Here is a 25439-nt window from a genome sequence, read left to right as displayed (position 1 = left end):
CATGTGAAATACCAAGGTGAGAGTTTAGAGCTGGGTCAGAATTTGAACCCAGGCACAACAGATCAAAAGCGAATCCACACACTGCTAAGCTTTCCTGACAGCCATGTATTATCTCATAATTGTTATAATAAGAATAATATTATTATTAAGTTTATTATTTTTATTATCCTGTTCATTTATACAATTATTATTATTATCATTATTATTATCACTTTCATCATCACCTTAACTATTCTTCCACCAGCCGGTGTTCATTGAAGTTGCTCAAGCATGGAGTCGTCTACAAGAAGAGTTGGCTTTCCTCAGCACACAGAAAAAGCTACTCGGCGAGCTGAAGCCCTTCCTCACAGTCCACGAAAAACTGTGCCCTGAGTCAGTCCTGAAGTACCTCCTGCGGGACGAGGACGTGAAGTCAGATGATCAGAGGATGCACGGCAGCACTGGTTTGAAGAAACTTTTTATTCTTGCATTGATGAAAAGAGTTCAAATATTAAAATACATATATTTTTCTTAACAGCAAATATATCGCAGCACATCCTCGGTTCATATTGGTACCTTGGTTAATTTTACACAATGAAAGTACCGATCCTTTGTTCATATCGGTACATTTCTTAATTTTACCCAATGAAAGTACTGATTTCAGTTCATATTGGTACCTTTGTTAATTTTACACAATGAAAGTACTGATCCTCGGTTCATATTGGTACCTTGGTTAATGTTACGCAATGTACTGATCTGCGGTTCATATTGTTACATTAGTTAATTTTACAAATTGAAAGTACTGAACCTCAGTTCATATTGGTACCTTGGTTAATGTTACAAAATGTACTGATCTGCCTTTTATATTGTTACATTAGTTAATTTTACAAAATGAAAGTACTGAAACTTGGTTCAAATTGCTACCTTGGTGAATTTTACATAATTCACAGCAAAGGTACCTTTTCCAAGCACAACAAGAAAAAGAAAAATCAGAGATTGCAAACCCTCGCCAGGACTTCTTTTGAGTGGTGTACTTTTTATAGATTTTCAGGTAAATCCAATATGGCTGCGATGTGACCTATGATGTCATATGTGTGACTTTTGTTCCTCATGCACAGACTGTCATATGTGTAAAGTTTCACCTCGATCTGTTTAGCCACTTTAATGAAGAAGATTTTGAAGGGTTTTTTTGAAAAATCAACATAGTTGCCGAATCAAGTGACTGATGATGTTATTAATTTCTTTTTTCTGTGGAGCATTTTATCCCGAGATGACCCTAAAAAAATTCATACTGATCGGATGTGGCGTTCTAGAGATGCAACTATGACGTCATAATGAGGGCACCTATGACATTAAAAAAAATCACTCATTTCCCATGAGGACTTGAGATTTGCGAAGTTTAAAATTTTTCCTTGGTGCGGTCTCAGAGCTACAGAGGTCCAAAGTTTTTCCGTTTTTCCAATATGGCTGCCACACCACGTGACCTGAAGTCATAATTATCATTGAAACATTCTACATGAGTAGTCGCACCAATGGTGAAAATTTTGTTTCAATCCGACAAGTGGTTGCGGAAAAAATAACGAAAGTTCTGTGTGGACAAACAAACAAACAGACAGACAGCCAGACAGACAAACAGACAGACAAACAAACGGACCCAAATGCAATATCCCCTCTGAATCCTTCGGCGAGGGTAATTAAATTAATATACTGGTCCATAACATAATAAAATTATTGAATATATAAAGCTTTTTGAACCACTGATGCACTGACCGACTCACTCACTGACTTAGTCCCCTGACTGAGATTAAAGAACGGAACCTTCCAAGTGACGTAGAAAGCTGAAATTTTGCCTGCCGATGGACATCGAAGCCGGTACACCAGAAAAATTCACAGAATCGACAGACAACATCCATTAATAAAAATATAAATAAATGAGAAAAAATGCAGGTGACTGACCCGAGACAATGGGGAAGCACGGTAATTTTGTGTGCCGACAGAAATCGAAACTGATACACAAGGAAAAATTACAGAACCATCGGAAAGCATCGGTAAAGGTAAAGATAAAAAATTAAAATGAAATGCAGGTGAGTGACCTGAGACAATGGGGAAGCACGGTTCATATGCTTACATCATGTGTAAGCACACCCAACGAATATATATATATATATATATATATATATATATATATATACATATATATATATACATACATATATATATATATATATATATATATATATATATATATATATATATATATATATATATGTATATACACTACCGGTCAAAAGTTTAAGAACACCCCCATTTTTCCAGTTTTTACTGAAATTTAAGCAGTTCAAATCCAGTGAATAACCTGAAATGGTACAAAGTTAAGCGGTAAACTGCCAGAGGTTAAAAACAAAAGTTTAGGTTACCAAAAAACTGAAAAATAATGTAAATTTTAGAGTTGTGAAAAAGGCCCTTTTCAGGGAACAAGTAATGGGTTAGCAACTGCAGCTGTTCTGCAGCAATGGAAGTAACTTAAGCCTTGAAAGATGATGCAAACAATTCCTACAGGTGTCCCAACTTTTGTTGATTCGTTACAAACCCTCTGTCTGTATAAAAGCAGTGTTGAACAGACTGTGTTGCAACACCATCTGAAGCATTATTTGGACAATATTGCACTGCAGGAAGTAGTATATTGCTATCATAATGGCGAGAAAAAGACAATTAACAAAGGAAGACAGACAGACCATAATAACCCTTAAAAGTGTAGGTCTTTCCTTTTGAGAAATTGCAAAGGAAACCAAGGTTTTAGTGAGTACAGTTTCCTACACCTACAAAGGGCACTTGGAAACTGGAGGAAACTCTGACACGAAGAGGTCTGGCAGACCCAAAGCCACCACACAATCAGAAGACAAGTTTCTGAGAGTCAACAGGTTGCGTGAGAGGCGGTTCACAGGACAGCAGCTTCAAACAGCTTAACACTGGTCGAAGTAAGGAAGTCTGTTTCAACTGTGAAGAGAAGTCTTCGAGCTGCAGGTTTGACAGGTCGAGTGGCAGTAAGAAAACCATTGCGAAGAGGGCAAAATAAGAAAAAGAGGCTTGCCTGGGCCATGAAGCACTGCCAATGGACTACTGACAACTGGAAGATCTCATGGACCGATGAATCAAAATTTGAAATCTTCGGTTCATCACGCAGGGTTTTTGTACGCCATCGAGTAGGCAAAAGGATGGTTCCTCAGTGTGTGTCACCAACTGTCAAACATGGAGGAGGAAGCGTGATGATCTGGGGCTTTTTTGTGGATACAGAGTGACTGGCACCCTGAACCAAAAGGGCTACCACAGCATTTTGCAGTGTCATGCAATACCCTCTGGTCTCCGCCTAGTTGGTCAGGGGTTCATCCTTCAGCAAGATAACGACCCAAAACATACTTCCAGCCTATGTCAGAACTACCTTAAAAACAAAGAACAAGATGGTCAGCTTCAAATCATGGAATGGCCAGCACAGTCTCCAGACTTAAACCCCATCGAGCTGGTTTGGGATTAACTTGACAGAAAGGTGAAAGCAAAACAACCTACAAGTGCAACACATTTGTGGGAACTTCTGCAACAGAAAAGGTGGCAACTTTGATGAGTCAAAAAATTAGATTAAATTTTGTTCAACAAAACGATTCCATGATTTCTTTTTTATCTGCAATTGTTTATTTGTTCGATGCTTTAATTTCAGAGTGCATTGAAACATGAAACTGCTAAAATTTCAGTAAAACTGGAAAAATGGGGGTGTTCTTAAACTTTTGACCGGTAGTGTATATTTATTTATTTATAAATATATATGTATATATTTATATATAAATAAATATATACTGTATCTTCTTCTTCTTCTTCTTCTTCTTCTTCTTCTTCTTCTTCTTCTTCTTCTTCTTCTTCTTCTTCTTCTTCTTCTTCTTCTTTCGGCTGCTCCCGTTTTGGGTCGCCACAGCGGATCATCCGTATGATCCGCATAGTGATTTGGCACATGTTTTATGCCGGATGCCCTTCCTGACACAACCCTGGTCACCTTTTACGACACAGGGATGAATATATATATATATATATATATATATATATATATATATATATATATATATATACTGTATATATATATATACTGTACATATATATGTATATATATATATATATACTGTATATATGTATACATATATGTATGGATATATATATATATATATATATATATATATATATATATGTGCACACATTTTTTATATATATATATATATATATATATATATATATATATATATATATATATATATATATATATATATATATATATATGTATACATATATACTGTACTCGTGAAAAGCCCATTAAAAATTATGGGACCAATGGCATCCCTCCCCCCCAACAGCACCATCACAGCACAGTTGTAAGCAATATAACCAACAGGTTTTTGTATTTTTATCCTCACCGAAGCATTCGGAGAGGGTATTGCATTTGGGTCCGTTTGTTTGTTATCTTGCCAAAACGAAGTTTTTGCAAGATATGTTAGTCTGCTTGTGTGTTTTTTTTATTTTTTTTATTTTTGTTTGTCTGTAATCATGTATCGATCAATCTGCAGAGCACAGTTATCATTGGAAATTTTTGTAACTTCGCATATCAGAGGCCTATAGAGGTCCCTTTCAGCGCATAAAATTTTCAAGGTCACTTTGTCGCAAATCAGGGGAGTCGACGAAACCATTATTTTTTGAGTAATTTTGATCGGATCGTCTTCAAACTTCATGGGAATATAGTTCATGGTCTGGCGCTCAGCTTATTAATTTTTGGTGGCGATTGGCCTTGACCTTCATGGTTAGCGCTGGAGGTCGAAAGTTTTTGACCCCAAGGTCAAATTTTGAAATCTTAATTACCATATCGAGCAATACCTCATATGAAAGCGCTTGATAAGTGTCAAAAGTTTGACGCTATGACGTCATTTGATGACGTCATGACGAAAAAACGGATTTTTCATGAAAATTTTATTTCCTCAGTTCTCATCAAAATCTCTTGATATTTCATGTACAACGGTCCTGGAGAGATACCATTAACCGGACGAAAATATAAAGGTCAAGGTCAAAGGTCAAGGTCACAAAAAGGTCAAGCATCAAGGTCAACGAAACCCTTATTTTTTTGAGTAACTTTAATCGAATAAATAAGTCACTCATGTTCACATTTTGGCAAGATACTGGTCACCCTGGGGGTGACATTGGTTTTTATTTTGTTTGTTTGTCTGCACAGAACTTTCGTGTTTTTCTCCGCAACCACTTGTCGCATTGAGGCGAAATTTTCACCATTGGTGCATCTACTCATGTAGAATGTTTGAATGATAATTATGACATCAAAAGTCACGTGGTGTGGCAGCCATATTGGAAAACCGCAAAAAAATTTGACCTCTGTATCTCTGAAACTGCACCAAGAAAAAAATTGAAATTTGGCAAATAGCAAGTACTCCTCTTGGGGAATGTGTGTGATTTTCTATGACGACATAGGTGCCCTTGTTATGACGTCATAATTTCATATGTGGAATGCCACATCTTATCATTTTTTTTAATTTTGAGGTTCATCTCGGGATAAAATGGTCCACAGAAAAAAAAAAATTAATGAAGTCATAGGTCATGTGATTCAGCAGCCATGTTTTTTTTTTAAATAACCTTCAAAAATCTTCTCTGAAGTGGAGGAACAGATCGAGGCAAAACTTTACATGTTTGACTGCTTGTCCATGAGGAACAAAAGGTTCACACATATGATGTCATTGGTCACATGGTTTGACAGCCATGTTGGATTTACTCTAAAACCCATAAAAATACACCACTCAAAAGAAGTCCTGGCGAGGGTTTGCAATCTCTGCTTGCTCTTTTTCTTGTTACTTTTGTTTCATCTATCTATAATTCCAGCAATGTGTGTGTGTGTGTGTGTGTGTGTGTGTGTGTGTGTGTGTGTGTGTGTGTGTGTGTGTGTGTGTGTGTGTGTATGTGTGTGTGTCTGTCTGTCTGTCTGCGACCACAGTTTCTCAACGACCGCCGGTCCGATCGGATTGAAACTTGCCAGGAATATTGCCGGGGCCCCGCAGATGTGCCTTTTTGAGGTTTGATGTCAATTGGACGAGCGGTTCCCAAGTTACGGCCATTTATCTGTCGACCAATATCTGCGAGAGAGGGGGACGGGAGAAGGGGGGATGAGAGTGGGGGCGAGAGAGAGGAGCGAGAGAGAGGAGGGGGAGAGAGGAAAGGCGAGACTAGGGGGAGAGAGGGGGAGAGAGAGGGGGGCAAGAGAGGGGGAGAGAGGGGGGAGAAAGAGGGTGAGAGAGGGGGAGGATGAGAGTGGGGGCGAGAGAGGGGGATGAGAGTGGGGGGCGAGAGGGGGCGAGGGAGATGGGGGGAGAGAGGGGGGCGAGAGAGGGGGGCGAGAGAGGGGGGCGAGAGAGAGGGGCGAGAGAGAGGGCTGCACATACTGGCACTCACCTATGGGCACGCACCTACGGGCCCGCCCCTACGGGCCCGTACTCGTAAAGAAAAGTATGATTATTTTCGAAATATATTTATTATCAATGTGATAAAAGAATTTCAAATGACTGAGTAAAATTATTCACCCGTCTCTATTTTACTGCAAATAAAAATTAATAATGTCTCACCTCCAGCGTTAAAGTTGTGAAAACAACCGGAATGGTCACATAATCAACCCAAATTCAGCTCGAAGTAAAAGTTTTGGATGGCATAAATCCACCTTTCCTGAGTGGAAACAAAATGGTAAATGGTGCGAACAGTGACATTGCATGTGCTACCTTTCAGTAACGAACATGACGTCACTTCCATGAATGTAAGGTCACTTCCTGGGTGACAGAAATAAATACACGGGGCTTTTATATACAGGTCAGGTATGGGAGCATGCGCGGGAGGAGCGTGTCGCTGCGTCCACTTTCTGCCAGTACTCCAGGGGCCTCTGTACAGCCATCCCCCAGGCAGATGCCTGGCCCATCCCCATCTCCTTGAGATTCTGATCAACCTGCTGCAACAATGAGGCACAGGGTCAGCCCATTGGCCTCCTCCACTCACGAGGCTCCCTCACTGAGAGAATTTGGTGAGCAGGATGAGTGTCAAAAAAATGAGCCACATGTCCCTTCAGCCGCAGCTGATGCTCACTGATTATACAGGTAACAAATCTCACTTGAGTCGCTCTCAGCAACCGCTCGTTGGACACAAAGTCCGACCAGCGATAGCAAAGGATTCTCCGAAGAGACCTTATACCAAAGGAATTAAGACGCCATCTCAGATCCCTGGTCAGAGTCCAAGTCTCACACCCTGGAAGACTGGAAGCACCAAGCACCTGAAGACTCAGACTTTTGTCCTCCTGCACAGGAACTGGCAGTGCCACACCCCGTGATCCAGTGAATTCATGACTCCCCAGGCCTGACCCAGACACCTATTGACCTCTGGCTCACAGCCAGCAGAGACATGTATATCACTGCCAAGGTAAGTGAATCTCTCCATGATATCCTCACCACAAGCAGGTACAGACAAGATGGCAGCATCCAAAATGTCACCGAAAGCCTGGATTTTAGTTTTGACCCAGGAAACCCGTAATGCCAGCGGCTCCGACTCCTCATTCAGCACTTCGAGGGCTGTCAAAAGTATATCTAGAGTCTCCGCAAAGATAACTGCATCATCTGTGAAATCGAGCTCAGAGATCTTGACATTCCCAAACAATGCACTGCAGCTTGATCTCTCTGACATGCTCCCCAGAATTCAGTCCATACAAATGCTGAAAGTGTGGGGGCCAGTACACAACCCTGATGAACTCCAGTAACAAGTGGAAATAAGTCAGAGATGGAATCGCCACATCTCACAGAACTCTCAGTACCAGAAAATAGTTCAGACATCAGTTTTGATGGCACCCCACGAAGACCAAGAATCCTCCAGAGGGCATCCTGATTCACTGAAAAAGTTCAGCATGGATGCCACAGATCCCAGGAGCTTTACCCCATTTCAACCAGTTCACCGCAGCCTGTGTTTCCACAAGTGAAGGTGAATCTCAGTTGATTGGGGGGTCAGCAATAGGAATAGAACACCCAGACTTCGTAAATCTCCACTCAGCCTGTTCAAAAACTCCTCAGCTCCCCTCTTATCCTTGAGCTTGCCAACATCCAGCCGAGGCTGGGATGGTACCATTCTCCTGGATTTAAGCTGAAACTTTAGAGTTGCTTCAACAAGCGGGTGGTCAGTATTGAGGAACTGAGCACTCCGGTAGACCCTGCAGTTCTGGACCATCCTTCATTGACCATCGACGAGCACATGGTCAATCTCCTTTGCCACAACACCAGTGTTGGAATACCATGTCCAGCGATGAGCCTGTTGGTGCTGAAACCATGAACCAGCCACCCTAAGTCCATGACTTCTTACAAAGTCAAGGAACTTAGTGTTGTTCTGGTTCATAGTTACAGACGCATGGGGACCAACACACGTCTCATAACCATCCCTATCAGTTCCAGTCGATGCATTGAAACTCCCGCAAGACAAGAAGAGTACCTCGCCTGGGGAACTGATCAACCACAGACTCGAGGGTGGCGTAGAATGCATCCTTAATGGTGAGATCACTCATCTCAGTCGGAGCATAGAGAGAGACCAGAGAAACGACACCCAAGGAGTGACGAATCCCCCGTCTCATAATTCGTTCCTTGACCAGCGTTACCTCAATTACCATTGGAATCAGCCTGTTGGACACAGTGACAACAACTCCTTGGACATGGTAACCATCAGAGTGACCAGACCAATAGCAGGTGTAACCACCCACCATGATCTCACCGTAATCCGGTCTCCGAACCTCAGAGAGTGCTGCAATACCAATGTTCAAACGCTTGAGCTCAGATGATAACAGAGACAGGTGATCATCCTCCTTTAGGGATAGGACATTCCAGGCACCCACCAGAAGGGTCCACCTCAGGGTCCACCAAGGAGACTACCGTCTGGTGGACGACACCTCAGCACTACCCTGACACACACGAACACAATCTGACCCGGGAAGGTTACCCCGTGGTTTTCCTCCCATCATCAAAAAGTGGTTGTCCTGAAGGCTTTGCCCCAATCCCGTCATCCGGCGAGCTGCCCTACAGAGGGCAGCTGCACAGGAGGTACTCTCATGGAGTGGGTTTTCAGATTTTTTTGTGGTTCATTTTGTGGAATGAAGGGTTTTACGGTGGCTAGAATACAAATCCTGCCACCAACCTCCTTTAAAAAAGTAACCCAACTGCAGGAGGATGTCCGCAGACACAGTTGGGCACAAGATATAGTGTAGTGGCCAGGGCTGAAAAGGGGCTCTAATTTAGGAGATACCCCTACCGGAGGTATAACAAGCTGAAACGTCTCATTTGAACCGTATCGATATCTAGTTTTTGAAAACTGAGCTTGTAGTTGTTGAAAATCTGCACAACATGGTGAAATAACCCCTTGAGTGTGGGAACATGAGACAATGGCCATTTTCAATAATTCATTATTTACTTCGATAAGCATAAAATACATGTAGAATGGTTGAATATTTCAGGGTATTTTTATGTATTGGACATGTTTTAAGATATTTCAGTGGGTTTTAGGCTTCTTAGGGGGTTAAGGACCCACAAAATACACCCAATTTTGGCAGTTTTTGTGCAATTTTAGCAAAAACTTGTACGTTTTCTCTTATTAAATGCCCAATATATTGTTGCGGATTCGCGCCCGCCGGCGTGCGAACGGCCACGTAACTCGAATCGCGGCACGTCGCCCACCGGACGGACAATCCCGTCGTGACCCTCTCGGACTAACGCCGGGAACTAGTCACGGGTGGGCCTTTCGGCCTCACCACGATCGTGCCAATCGGCCCCCCGCGTGGGATAGGGTTGCTCGCCAAATTCGACCTACCTAAGTACCCACACGGAGGGTAGACCGGGCGATCGCACCTCGCCGCAGGTCGACTTCGGACACGGGCCACTTTAAGCGACCCGTTCCGTACTATCGGGATAACCGAGCGGTGTTATCGTCAACCTGGACGGTTCGATTAATTATCGGGCGTTTTAGCCCACGACCAACCCTTTACGTGAAGTAAGATGGAGATTCAACAAAGGAAAAGACGAAGCGAAACGGGAAAACAGTTCAACATAAAGCACATTTATTTCGCGATGAACGGAAAGCACACATATACAATTACACCAAAAGCAAATGTAAAAGAAGAAGAAACACACAATAATACACAAAAAGCAAATGTAAAAGCAAAACACAATGCAGATATACCACCGACTACCGAGCACACGGCAACACTTATACAGTTTTACTTCACAGACGGCGCCGACAACACATATACTCAAAGCAAAAGAAAAGGACCACCCTCCACTATGAGGGGGCAGACGGGCCTGGGGCCGAGACCGCGTCGGGCCGACCCATCTGATGAGCCGCAAAATGGCGGTGGCGCCCCGACTCCGCGGGCCTCGCGGTCACTGCCTGGTATGGGGTGGGAACGGGGCCCCCTTCTCGCACTATCTCAGCGCGGGGGGAAACAGGAGGGGGTTGTTGATGCTCGGGGGAAGGAGGATATCTCCCTGGCTCGGGTCCCGCGACGAGCGTCTCCACCACGACCTCGGTCGCGTTGCCGGCCTCTCCTCTCCGCAGCTCCCCGACTCTGACACGAGCACCCCCTCGACTGCCTTCGCCGCCGCCACCTCTCCAACTCTCCACAGCTCCATCCAACTGCCTTCTCCGACTCCTCTCTTGACTGCCTCTTCCCAACTCAACTCCGAACTGAACTTGACTGACTCAACTACGAGCGAACGCGGCCCTTTATAGCCCCCGTGGCTTCGCTCCTTCGCCTTCGACCCTTTACCTTCGACCCTTCACCTCTGGCTGGCTCCCCATTGGACCGAGGAAAAGTGGGCATGAATGCTTTTTGATCCATGAATTTGCATATACCGACCACACTCCGACGCACCTGGAGGCGGGGCCAAATCGCCCCACGCTCGCCGATAGGACGGAACAGAAGTGGGCGTGAGTCGTTTTTGATCCGTTTTCTTCGGAAAGGCTGTGCCTCTGCACCCGCTGCTCGGTGCGCGCCCTGCACGAGTCCAGTATCGGTGCCCACAATCGGCGCGGGAATGACGGTGATGCGATGGTTGCGAGGGCGAGTTGTGACGGTAAAGTTCGTGGCTGTGGTTGTGAAGCGGCGTTGCGGTTGGTGGTTGTTGTGTGATGGCTGTTGAGACGTGGTTGGTGGTGGTAGTAATGGCGGCTGGTCCAAAATAAAGATAGTAAAAGAAAAACGGCTATCTAGAGGGGTCGCAGCCCGAATGAATGACATTTATTCCCTCTAAACAACGGGTTTGGGCCTAACTACACATATACTTACAGAGATATCTCACCTAAGGGACCTGAATGGTGGTTTGCGAATTTCGTAAACCACAACAATATGTTTTAAAAGTGCCAAATTTGATTATTTTCATCAGGCAGGGTGTCTCATTAAAGAATGTCAGTTAAACTATGATAGAATGTTCACAACCAGGTAAATTAACCCTTTCTCTGACATGTGCGCTGTTCGAGTGAAAATTCTCATTTTTCTAAAATCGGCATCTTTTATGCAAAAATGAACTGTTATCATGGAAAACTATGGAAAATATCAGGGTTACTATTAGAAATTAATATTATGCAAGGTATTTCATGGACTTTTATGCTGCCAAGGGGTAAAAGACCCCCGGAATACCTCCAAATCCGCATTTTTTTTCCTAAATTTATGCCACAATTGCCTCTTTTTTCGCATTATATTGTCATTACATGTTATAACAGTCCCAAGTCTGATTTGATGAACCAGTCAGATTGTATCATGAATGAAATTGCAGTTGAACCAGGATGAAAAGATTCACACCTTTGAGAAAATCCATTCAATATGTTTATATTGTTGCACAGTGAAACCCACTCATGAATCTTTCAATACTGATCACATCTAAAATCAGCTGGCCATGCATCTAAATATCGAAAACAGTGTCTATCTCTGTTGCATTTTCATTTTCCTGTTGCACGACATTGCTGTGATTGTTGCCATCAGTGTAGCTACATATGTCAATACACTCTAGTCCTGCAAGGACACAAGGGCACATCCTCCCGTTTTCACAGTTTTCGTAAGTGCAGTAGAGGTGTGTTAAGTCTCGAACCTCAGCTGGAGCGGAATCTTGAGTATACATAGTCTGGGTTATTCCACCACCTTCACAAGTGGACCAGCCATGACCAACTGGTGATATCAACGGTGGGTTTGCAACATGGCTGTCGCACCAAATCTTGGTTTGATACTTGGCCCATAGGATGTGCTGCTTGAATGCATCCTCGGTTGGGGGAAGCATAGATGCTGGCTTGTCTGTTGTCGTGGCCAAATGGAAACGTAGATCATTCAGTGAATCCAAGTCTTTGCCTTTTTTGCCATACATCAGAAGCACAAATTTCCGTGACAATGAAACACAAGTGTCTATATCAGCCTCGTGAAATACTTTCATGTCTGACAATGCTTGTGCATTCTTGATCAGTGTAGAATAAGTTGTTCGCTTCCCAATTCTGTTGAAAGAACATGTGGGGTCACACTCTCTGATAGCGTGTATGGCAGTGAGACACTCACAAACAGTCGGTCCTAACTGAGTAACTATCTCATGGACTGGAATGTACCTCTCCTTTCCAGAATGCCCAGCATACATGTATACCTTGTCATTCGGCTATTTTCTACTAGAATAGTAGATCAACAATACCAGGACATCTGTGTCATCACAGCGAACAATGATCCTTGAATGGTCACGTGAGAGACTGACGGTATGAAGGATTATCCTAGTATCTGCTTCCTCCTGTGTACTCTGAAGAGAGTCAATGGATGAGACTCCGAGTGGTTGTACTTCTTTCACCAGCTTGCCATCACTGAAACCACCGGCCAGAATAATTGATTTCTCGTTTGGTAATTGTTCGTAATTGTCCAATCTATGTTGAGAGATGAAGTTTGCTCGGCTGGACTTGTTGCCTCAACTTTTCAGAAACTGGCAGTAGTTTGGAACCTGTGTGCCTCCTTGAATCTGGTATGTTAGTCCCATGTTGTTGGCACCCCTCCTCTGTCTTTCGGATGATTTGATTGATGTCTCGACGTCATAGCGATCAAAGATTATTGTAATGCTACTGATATCCAATGAAGGATTCCTGAAAAGTCGTAATAGTCGTTTCTGAACGAGCGTAGCTAAATCTTGGAATGTTGTGAAGTGATTTTCATCCAAACTCTGAATCATAGCCATCCCATCAATTATGGATGCGGCTTGATGAAGAATGACAGCATTGTCCAATTGATCTGATTCATCACAAGATCCAAATTCGTAATCAGCTGATTAATTGATTTGAATGTTCAGAGCAGATACCTTCTTCATGAGATCGCCGACAGTTACCCCATTCAAACAAACAAGATCGGACTTTCCAGTCTGGCTAATGAAAAGCATCCGATCACCAAATCACTTCTTCAGCTTCTGTTTGAGTTTCCATGGTGGATATTCGCTGGGTTTCTCTGCTGTACTCTCACCTAGTTCCTGAAGTATAACCAGGAGTCGTTCATGCAATGTAGACAGTGTCACAACCATATTCACCTTTGAAAAAATTGTGCGTTCAATTTCCTCACTTAAGAACAGCCTTATCATGGACATTCATAGCCTTCTCCAATTTAGCCTTTGACCGGTCAGCCTTTATATTTCTTGTTGAGATATAACGACTGTAACAGGATCTGTGGTATTTTTCATCATACGCAAATAAGTCTGGATATGACAACATTCGCAGGTGAGTCTTGTCATCAAGTCTTTCCAAAGATGCTGCAATGACACGGTCATGAGTTGAAGCTCCGGTGCCAGTGGCGATTTCTGATAACCTTTCTGCTCTTTCGTATGATTTCTCAAAGATGAAACAATCAGTTCTTATGTTAAACGTAAGTGTCTGTGCGCCGGATTCGGGATGGACCACTCTCAACCATGTCACCAGCATTATCAGCCGTATCATTCGCAGTAGCAAGTTCATTTTGCACATGCTTGAGATTACTTGTGGTTGTATAAGATGCCCTACATTTCTTATGGTATCTAACTGTAACAGTCTGGTTTAAAATGCCATCTTTTATTTTGAGCAACCTGTCATGCACAGTGTACTGACATATTTCCGCAGCTCGAAGAACAGCTTTTACTCCATCAAGTGTTGGATTTCTTATGAATGGATTGTCCACTGACTTCTCATCTAAAGTCTGTTCACATATTACACAACTTTCACTCAGATGTCTTCTCTTCTCAAGGGGTTCTCCAATCAGATCCATCTTGATTCCCTGCAAGAGAAGGGTACTAAATTTCAGCGAGAGATGCCATAGCGGTGAATCACCGCGGGGAATTAGGCCTATGAATAAGGGTCAGTATACCGGGTGTGGAGCCTGATCAGTACTGAATGAAAGATGCCAGCGATCCTCACACAACATACCCTTACTGAAGGGAGCCAACTCTAAGGATTTATAGCCACTGAGCATGCAGAGCACTTTCACTTTTCATATATGTGGCATTCCATGGCCATGCTAATACCATGTACAACACATTGTTTACACATACACATCGGGCCTACACCATCACATACAGCACATAGTTTCATTAATCCTCTGATCTTGAACTATGAGAACATCTTTGGTTTTCTTTTTAAGATCCTACGTGTTCAATAGGCCTAATTTGACCAATACAATGGGTGATGATCCTCTTCTTGAGGTCAGTATCTTGAAGTTGATAAGAAGATTTGACATGTTTGAGCCATGCATGACAGAGGTACAGGTGTCATGATGCCAAAAACAAAAGATCAGCAGTGGCAATGCCACCTATGGTGTCTTGGTTTTACTAATAATATCATCATGGGAGAAAATTCCAACTGTCATTCTCATTATTAATTGTATTTATTTAAAGTACATATGCTACATGTGGGGGGATTTTGGGTTCCTTTTAATCCCCTGCTCATGACAAACTGCACAGAATATCTCAAAACATATGAAATACCATCGAAAATTACAATGTAATGAGTTTGGCCCGAAATCGTTTAAAAAAAATGCCAAATTATTGGTATTCTGGAGGGTCTTTTACCCCCTGGCAGCATAAAAGTCCATTAAAAACCTTGCATACTATCAATTTCTAATAGTAACCCTGATATTTTCCATAGTTTTCCATAACAGTTCATTTTTGCATAAAAGATGCCGATTTTAGAAAAATGAGAATTTTCACTCGAACTGCGCACATGTCAGGAAAAGAGTTAATTTACCTGGTTGTGAACATTCTATCATAGTTTAACTGACATATTCTTTAATGAGACACCCTGCCTGATGAAAATAATCAAATTTGGCACTTTTAAAACATATATTGGGCATTTAATAAGAGAAAACGTACAAGTTTTTGCTAAAATTGCACAAAAACTGCCAAAATTGGGGGTACTTTGTGGGTCCTTAACCACCTTATGAGCATAAAACCCCGTGAAATATCTTAAAACATGTCCAATACATATAAATTCCCTGAAATAATCAACCATTCTACATGTATTTTATGCTTATTGAAATAAATAATGAATTATTGAAAATGGCCATTTTTTCTTTGGTTCCCACACTCAAGGGGTTAATTCACCATGTTGTGCAGAATTTCAACAACTACAACCTCAGTTTTCATAAACTAGGCATCAATACGGTTCAAATGAGACTGGTTTCAGCTTGTTATACCACCGGTAGGGGTCGACTCATTTTTCTCGGTCTCGGCCACCACACTAATATGGATGGCCACGAGTAGGATCAGTATCATGACGTCCTTGGCTTCCAAGGATCTCCTCCACCCTTTGACAGGTTTTGTTTTTAGTTCTGCTCGGTGTCCATATCCATACACCCTCATCAAGAAACCTGGTGGGGGAGACGGTTTAGTCACCGACAATCAGACCAATGAACAGGTTAGTACAGGTTTACATGATACCTGGAGCAAGTCACAGATCTAATCTGGCCTGACCTGACATGACCTACATACAGATATTCCATGATAATTGTAATTTTGCAGAAACTGATTTTGTCCACAAATTTAGGGGTTTATCAGTCATCTACAGTTTCATAATGATGTGTCACAAGCAAGGGTCTCACGACAAGAGATAAATATAGCAAGGTTATAACTACAAGGGTTAGGGTTAAGGTACATGCAAGGGATTAATGGTCTGCATTTATCCCCCTTTTAACACTGGTTCCTCATACATATTGCAGGAAAGAAAGTGCAACCCAAATATTTTGAGGCCCAGCAGTGGCTGTTTCCATCCACGACCAAAATCTTCAAGAACGATGCATTCCAGTATCGTGGGTTCTGTGTCTACGCACTGGCAACACAGGATCGGTTACTGCTGCCTGGTCGGTTTTATTCTCTCCATCCATCCTCAGTTACAGAATGTGACATGCACCACCTCCCCGTGGGGAACAACCTCTTATTTCCCACCATACCATATTAAGTTTTCTAAATTTATAACATTTCTTCATCCTCTGATTCTCCTTTTTAAAAAATCTTTATTAAGTTCATTTTTTTTTAAAACACAAAAAACCTTTTTTCTCGAGTGACCTGAAAGTGACTCGTTTTGATAAGTTGCTTCATCTGTTTTCTTGTTAAATTATCGTCACGTGAACCCGATCTATACCCACAGCTGCACAAGATCATAAGGGAGAATAAAAATGACACTGGGAAAAGATGGACATCAACTATTATGATGACGTACAAATAATTGACAGGCCTGCTTGAAATGAGTGTGCTCTCTTCTTGCCATTGCCACCTTTCTTATCTTCCTCTATCGGCTCATGCTGCGCCGAAGTCAGATGCATTCCAGCTCAGGTTTTATTACTTCATCTTCTGCTCTCAAATATAGATATTTGTGCATAACACTCATTCCACCTGGTATAAGTTTCACTCTGCACCCCATTAATCTCATGTTATTTGTGAAGGAAAGGCCATACGTTTTTTTTGTGCGGTTACCTGTGCGTGGGCTGACAGAATAGCCAAGACTAGAGGTATACTTACTGCTAAGCAGTCTATCCTTTGGTTCAAATTTCGGCTGAGCTATAAACTGTAATCCTGGTGTTTCACTCGTTGGGCGATTAATCAATGAGTGTGCCATCCCTTGGATGAGCGTTAAACTGGGCATCCCATCTGTTGCCATTAGTTGGTGGATGTAAAAGATCTCACAGTGTCCTCGGCGAAGAGGAGCTGAGATGTTTCTGGCACCTTGAACAAATTATATATTCGTGCTATCACCAACATGAGACACTGCATAAACAGCACAGCTGTCCGCCCAGCAAATTATGCTGTGTACAACAAATGTCCCAGGAAAACCACAGCCATGTGCTGCACACAAAAATTGGAAGTTTGTGGCCATGTCTCCATTTGGAATTGATATATATATCTCTCTCTCTCTCTCTCTCTCTCTCTCTCTCTCTCTCTCTCTCTCTCTCTCTCTCTCTCTCTCTCTCTCTCTCTGTCTCTGTCTCTGTCTCTGTCTCTGTCTCACTCTCACTCTCACTCTCACTCTCACTCTCACTCTCACTCTCACTCTCACTCTCACTCTCACTCTCACTCTCCCTCTCACTCTCACTCTCACTCTCACTCTCACTCTCACTCTCACTCTCACTCTCTCTCTCTCTCTCTCTCTCTCTGCAGCCGACTCCGCTTGCCTGGCGCGTTCATGAGCAGATATATCAGCAGGAAAACAACTCTCTCTCTCTCTCTCTCTCTCTCTCTCTCTCTCTCTCTCTCTCTCTCTCTCTCTCTCTCTCTCTCTCTCTCTCTCTCTCTCTCTCTCTCTCTCTCTCTCTCTCTCTCTCTCTCTCTCTCTCTCTCTCTCTCTCTCTCTCTCTCTCTCTCTCTCTCTCTCTCTCTCTCTCTCTCTCTCTCTCTCTCTCTCTCTCTCTCTCACTCTCTCTCACTCTCTCTCACTCTCTCTCTCACTCTCTCTCACTCACTCTCTCTCACTCTCTCTCTCACTCTCTCTCACTCTCTCTCACTCTCTCTCACTCTCTCTCACTCTCTCTCACTCTCTCTCACTCTCTCTCACTTTCTCTCACTTTCTCTCACTTTCTCTCACTTTCTCTCACTTTCTCTCACTTTCTCTCACTTTCTCTCACTTTCTCTCTCTCTCTCTCTCTTTCTCTCTCTTTCTCTCTCTTTCTCTCACTCTCTCTCACTCTCTCTCACTCTCTCTCACTCTCTCTCACTCTCTCTCACTCTCTCTCACACTCTCTCACTCTCTCTCACTCTCTCTCACTGTCTCACTCTCTCTCTCACTCTCTCTCACTCTCTCTCACTTTCTCTCACTTTCTCTCTCTTTCTCTCTCTTTCTCTCTCTTTCTCTCACTCTCTCTCTCTCTTTCTCTCACTCTCTCTCTCACTCTCTCTCACTCTCTCTCACTCTCTCTCACTCTCTCTCACTCTCTCTCACTCTCTCTCACTCTCTCTCACTCTCTCTCACTCTCTCTCACTTTCTCTCACTTTCTCTCACTTTCTCTCACTTTCTCTCACTTTCTCTCACTTTCTCTCACTTTCTCTCACTTTCTCTCTCTTTCTCTCTCTTTCTCTCTCTTTCTCTCTCTTTCTCTCTCTTTCTCTCTCTTTCTCTCACTTTCTCTCTTTCTCTCACTTTCTCTCTTTCTCTCACTTTCTCTCTTTCTCTCTTTCTCTCACTTTCTCTCTCACTCCTTTGCATGTTTGCCTTTTGCAGGAAACCCGGAGATCGGGATTTTCAAACGTCATGATAAGCTGTATGTGTTCTCCTCAAAAGAAGCGGCTCGTGCTTTCGCAGCAAACCCAGACCTGCATGTGCACACAGTGGCTAATGCTGTGAAGCGTTCTCCTGAGCTCCTTCGGCTGCTCGATTTGCACCAGAACTTCCCTGTAAATGAACCGCATGCTGATATGCGTCCATTGCCGCATGCATTGTGCAATCACACTTTGATGTGTTCTCAGGAATGCTTTGTTTATCTGATGTCGAACCAAAATTATTGGGACATGTTCCGCTGCAGTGTTATATGTACAGGACAAGCTGATTTTGGTCACACCATTATATAATGGGACAGACAAACTGACATGGACCATGTAACATGGGACATCTTTTATATTCCGTATGCAAACATGGTTGAATTTTGTCAACCCCTCAGCTTCGTCGAATCACTTATTGTTCTTACATGCCTCTTACTTCACCTCTCCTTAATCATACCTCGTCTTAAACGTCTTGCCATTCTTTATTTACTCTTAACAGACTCCTCAAACCCTTACTTCTCTCTCCTATCATCCTTCCGTCTCTCAATTTGAAGTTGTTCAATTTTAACTCGACCCGTCAACATGCGTACATGATAAATGCATGCCGACTAATTGTGCATGATGCCCTCTGAGTGCTGACATGGCAAAATGTCTCGTCATGCTCAGCAACTGCATACCCGAAGCAAACCCATGAGCTCTCACCACGGCGAGTTCACAGAAGCACATCATTCAGGAAGAACCTTATTGAGCAGACACTCGGACGATGGTAGTGAGAGGGGAGGGATTGCGGGGGGAGGCTGAGATCTGTTACTGGGTGGTTTGAGAGGACTTGTACTCCTCACTACACGGAGTATATAACTTGGAAACGGGACCATTGCAGGCAATTTTGGTTTGTACATTTTGGCCCATGTGATAAAGAGCACTGTGTCCAATGAACAACCTAACTACTGTCTGAAAATATGAACAATTTAGGATGCATACATCATATGGAGAGTGCAATAATTGCACCAGAGAGTCGAGACCAGAAGCACAGAGACCATGGAGTCGTGCCATCTCACAAGCATAGAGCAATTTAGCACATTTGTTAAAGCAAATGTTTTCTAATGCCGTCACGGTCATGATTGTAGCATTATACATATTCATGGTTTCTGTCATGGTGGACAGAAAAATGAATAAGTAACCCTATAATCAGCCTTATATGATTTTATTGAAGGGAAATTGCTTCTAAATTGCCAGGGGAGATGCATGATTGCTTCCCCAGTGCGGTGTAATCCTCCTGAAGCAAACTTTGTACAGGTGTTAACTTTGCACATTGTATGACACCTGATGTTTGTGATTCGTCTGCAGAATCTTGAACACAAACCCTGTTCTGTGAAAACTGTCACAACGAGTGACTTTTCGACACAGACTGACACCCACATCCTGGGGCCAAACATCAACAAGTCATATGAGTGGAATGAGTGGGAACTGAGGCGCCAAGCGATCAAACTGGTATGCTTACACAACATACTGACAACAGAGCTTCAGAATGTAAATAAATAACTTACATGTGCTCATTGTTTGTTGGTTTTTGCATGTATAGCATGTGAACTTCACGGGCAGGTCAGATGCATTCCAAGCGCAGGAGCTCGTATTTGTTTTCCTTGCTCAAGTGTAAAGAAACAAGTGGGGATCGGACCGCGATGCTCACCTCACCACTTGTCGCTACAGTGGGACAAATACCACCACGTTATAAAAAACACCTCACCACCTTCTTATTAAAAACACCTCACCTCCACGTAATTCAAAACAACCCCCGCTCTGCAATTCAAAACACCACATCAATTGTCATGATTTACACCAAGCCGAATTCAAACAAATATTTTGCAAATTCACTTGTAGTATTCGTGATGTTACATTTTTATAAGCAATTGAAGTTGAAGATTAAAGTTTTAAAAATAATTTTTTTTTTCAAATTTAAAAATAAAACAAGTCTGGAGACAGCGATGGTTTATGAGCAATGTACACGGTTCGCCTTTTTTATTTTTTGTCCTTCGAGGGGACGCCTCGGGAAAACTGGCGGGAATCGGGAAAAACATGAATGATGAAATTTGTAGCACTCAAAGAGCACTACTTGCATACCAACTTTCATTCGAAAGAGTTGAAAACCCTCGGAGCTCGATGCCCAATTTATTGATTTTTTTGACATTTTGTAAGTTTGTGACCTTGTGACCTTGACCTTGGGACGAAAATGAAAAATTGAGCTCCGTGGGGCTATGCAGGTGCCATTGGGCTAACCAAATACCAAAACCCCTGCCAGATTCGACAAATCCCCTCGGAGAAGATGTAACTTGAAACTGGCTACCCCCTAAAAATACATGTTTTTTGGGTGTGGCTCCGCCCATAATAGGCGCACCACGCCCATTCTCAGGAAAACACAACTAGATCATGATACAAACCTCGCACCCTAATTTTATCAAGATCGGATCAAAACCCACAGAGCTATGCTCGGGACAAACAGACAGACAGACACACACCCATAACGAATATAGTGGTCACTTACTAACTCGTGAACCAAAAACCTTGAGGACATACACATGGGAGTGGTGTGTGCAGCCGTGACGTTTGGTAGGATTTCACAAGAATTTGAGGGAGTAGTTTAGTAACAACACAGGACAGGACAACACACACACACACACACACACACACACACACACACACACACACACACACACACACACACACACACACACACACACACACACACACACACACACACACAAACACACACACACACACATTGTGACAGTTTTGGAAATGCATCCGGAGGGAGAGCAGACCTCTACATGTAGGAGACCTGAGGATGAGTTATTTCATTTGTTTATGTGTCGGTAAGCCTTTGCCTCTTGTCTCTCTTTACGTTTTCATGGGAAGGGGGAAGGGGCATGCCTTGAGATTAATTTGTGTATCCCCTGTGTGATGTCTTCCCCCCTCCTGCTACTTTCGATCCTTCTTTCATTACTCCATCAGTCTGTTCAAAACCCTCTGCTACTTTCAATCTTTCTTTCAATCCACCATTGCTCAATTCAACAACAACATTGCTCAATATATGTGTATATATATATATATATATATATATATATATATATATATATATATATATATATATATATATATATATATATATACAGTAGACTAGGCGTAAGTCGGCAGCGTGTAACTAAGTAACTTCGCCTAAGTCGGCAGCGTCAAAAAGTCCCGAATTTATCTAATGTTAAATCGACTTACAGACTTTGAATAAAGTCTGTAAGTCGTCATCTCTAAGTGGTTACTTTGTCTAAGTCGTCAGATGTCCGTTCCTGCGTAATGGAAACTCAAGTAAATTACCACGTCTAACTCGTCACACGGAACTGCTGTCTCGTGAGAAGCCCGATTTCATGGAATCGTGATGCACGGGCTATTTATAACTGCGCTGCGTTCAGCTCAGTCAGCGCGCCGTCCCACATGCATCTGAAGAGGTAGACAGGCTGCGTAATGCAGTCTCTGGTGAAGGAGTAAAGGATCAATCGAGCTTAGTGTTGAAGTCCCATCATGGTTTTATATTGGCTTGTTTTGTACATCACCACACTCACTTTCACATAGATATTGAGTGGTAGTCATCACGATGACTGTGTGTCATGTAATTTGTTGATGGTATATGAGTTTTCATTCCATATGAAAACTCATTCTACATTCATTCCAATTAATAAATTCTAACAGCCATTCATTCCACATTTGTCGATGGTCATATACCATCACCGATGGTATACGAGTTGTCTTACAGTTGTTCATTATCTTTACTTTTGATAAAGTGATTCATGAATTCCATCTTTGCTTGATCACTTTCCAACTAACCAATGAACCCCCACCTATGCCCCGAGGATTGTGTTTCCCTTTTGGTACAATAGCTGGCTTTGAGATTGTTGCGCCCTCTCACACGTACGTGTCCAGGCCACGCGTGACTTCATCCTTCACCCCACCGTCATCATGAATGTTCGCATACGCGTAAGTCGTCACATGTCTAAGTCGTCACTTTTTTCTCGGTCCCGATGGTGACGACTTACGCCTAGTCTACTGTATATATATATATATATATATATATATATATATATATATATATATATATATATATATATATATATATATATATATATATATATATATATATATATATATATATATATATATATATATATATATGTGCTCCATGGAGCCATGTTGGAGTCATGATTTGTTGTGCAGCACAAAATAATTATTTGTGTTGTTTTGCTCTGAAGGCTGGCCTTCAATAAAAACCAAACTGAAAACTTCAAAAACAGAAAATAAGTCAATCTGGTTATTATTGACTTTTGAACCTCACAAATTTTGTGCAAGAGAAATTGAACGGTTAAGCAGTGAAGGTGTTTGATTTAATACAATACCAATTTCTGTGGAGGCAGCCAAATCTCTGAGTTGAGTCCCTCATTAACTGTGAAATGTCACATGCCATTCACAGCCAACCGGGAACTTGCAAAAGGAAAACATGGCTGTCTCTGAGATATCGAGTACAAAATTGATGAAGTTGCATTTACTTCTTCACAATGTTATAAATTTAAATCTTCACTCAAATCGGGTCATCAGTCAGATTTTTCATTTCAGACTTTTTTGGATAAGGATTTCGATTCAGCCAATATTGGCTGGAATACCACTTCACCGATGATGTTATCGTTATCACCGTATACACCCCAATGGACGTTGATGACATATGTCAAGTTTCAATTTTTTTCATTGAGCGGGTTTGGAGAGGTCCACTTTTTTTCCTTTAATGCAATCTGACTACCATACCAAGTGACTTGTGACGTCAGAGTTATCAATAAAATATTCTCCACGGGCAATTCCTCCCCTCCTATGTTTAAAGTTCTGCATCGATCGGACAAGCAGTTGCAGAAAAAAATGTTTAAGTGAAAATACTGTATATAGATGAAGATAGACAGACAAACAGACATGGGTGTTGCAATCGGCTTGCAACCCCTTTGGGGTGAGACTAATGAATATCCTTAATATAAGCTCAGCTGACAGACATATTATCACACGCATGTTCAGGTATTTTGTCATTATACTGGGTTTAAATGTATCGAAGTGTAATACCTGCCATTTTAGATTGTAACAGCACTGTTCAAGAATATTACACAAAATTATTTGCAAAACCTTATGAACATTGCGTAACTACCCAGTCTTTGGGAAGTGGCTCATCATCTTGTCCTCAAGCGATCTCTGTCCTTCCTTCACAGGCAAACATACGTTTGAAGGTGACACATTCGGTACAGACTATGTTGAGTCACATGAGACGAGACAACGAGACTCAGCTGTACATGCCACGCGAGGTCGCCTGTCAGACAATGAGAGACAACAGCTCTTCCATGCCAAAACCACAAGTATACTTGGCTGGGCTACGAGGCTTGCAGACAAACCTTTGTGAGGTGGACCTCACCCGAAAGGTGGACGAGTCCTAATCTCCCTATCTCACTTGGACCAGTGATAATTTTTGGACAAACCTAGGTTTGGTCTTCCTCATACAGGAAGGATTTCACAACTTTTTTATTTCCTTTTTTCACGGTTTTATTTCCAAGGTTTTATTTCCTTTCTTTTTGAGTAAAAAAATTTTTTAGCAACTTTTTTAGTATTTTATTTTAGTAATATTTTATTAATTTTTTTTCACTCACCCACTAAAAACAACTCTTCCAAAACCGTTGTTCATTTCACTATAGCAGCTAAGCTTTTGATTATCAACATTGTATTGTCAGTTTACTCTCGACACCACTCAAGCCCATCCCTATTCTCCTGGCCTCCAAATTCACCCTTCATATTTTACTTCATCTGCTTTATCCAATGTAAAGGAAAACTGTATTTATTTCATAAACACATGAGATAAACACAATGACTAATGCATACACCAACACATACAGTAGACAAACTCATAAATATCTCACACATTTTGCTTTATTCTATTTCCACTCACATAATCGTTTTGACTGTCAGACAGTATCATTAATGTTTTATACACTTTCATCAAATAAATTGATCATAATCTGCTCCTGCTTATTCATTCTATCGTTTGTTCTACATTAATTTGTATATTTTTGACCATAGCATGTATCTTTTCTTGTGTAGAACAACATGGGCTCATAGATGCGAGCTGACCCAGGGTGTGATTTTAACTTAATGTGAATGGCGTAGGGAAAGAGGGAAGTATACATGAGATTGACAGAAAAACAAGATTAGCAATACTATAAATGGTAGATTCAAGAGGGCAATACATCATCAGATTGAAGAGCAGGACTGGGCACGATTTCACATGCGAGAGAAAAGAGGAACAATTTAACATCTGTTACAACAATCCATCAGAATCCGCAGGTGGATGAGGTTTTGCAGTCACTTCTGTCTATCTGTCTGTCCAGGCCATGACTTGTTTTACCATTTGAGCGTTTGTCATCAAATCTTCAACAAACCCTTATTTTGAGAATATGGAGAAAACAAATTAATAAATTTCACGTTTTTTTTTCTTTTAGCTTTTGTTTTCTTCAACTTTATCTTGAGGACAAAGCGGATGCCAACAGGCTTTGCATTTTGGGATGCTTTCTTGTTTAT

At 42.0% G+C, this 25439-nt stretch overlaps 1 protein-coding gene across 5 annotated transcripts in view; it reads left to right on the top strand.

Annotated features, from left to right (window-relative positions):
• CFAP206 (cilia and flagella associated protein 206) overlaps positions 1 to 24883 on the top strand; it is a 63292-nt gene extending 38409 nt beyond the window's left edge. For all 5 annotated transcript variants that reach the window (XM_085850444.1, XM_085850442.1, XM_085850445.1 and 2 more), the window contains 5 exons: positions 245 to 443; positions 16265 to 16405; positions 18757 to 18929; positions 20142 to 20285; positions 24083 to 24883. In XM_085850444.1, the coding sequence (XP_085706570.1) occupies positions 245 to 443; positions 16265 to 16405; positions 18757 to 18929; positions 20142 to 20285; positions 24083 to 24304 (879 nt within the window). In that variant the 3' untranslated portion in view covers positions 24305 to 24883. The remainder of the gene's footprint in view (positions 1 to 244; positions 444 to 16264; positions 16406 to 18756; positions 18930 to 20141; positions 20286 to 24082) is intronic.
• The last annotated feature ends 556 nt before the right edge of the window (positions 24884 to 25439 follow it).

The sequence above is a fragment of the Eptatretus burgeri genome, chromosome 12 (genome assembly GCF_056783735.1).
Source record: "Eptatretus burgeri isolate ZD-2024b chromosome 12, Ebu_testis_v1, whole genome shotgun sequence".
Taxonomy (NCBI): Eukaryota; Metazoa; Chordata; class Myxini; order Myxiniformes; family Myxinidae; genus Eptatretus; species Eptatretus burgeri.
The sequence above is the reverse complement of the archived record's forward strand: the minus strand, read 5'-3'. Positions and strand labels throughout refer to the sequence as shown.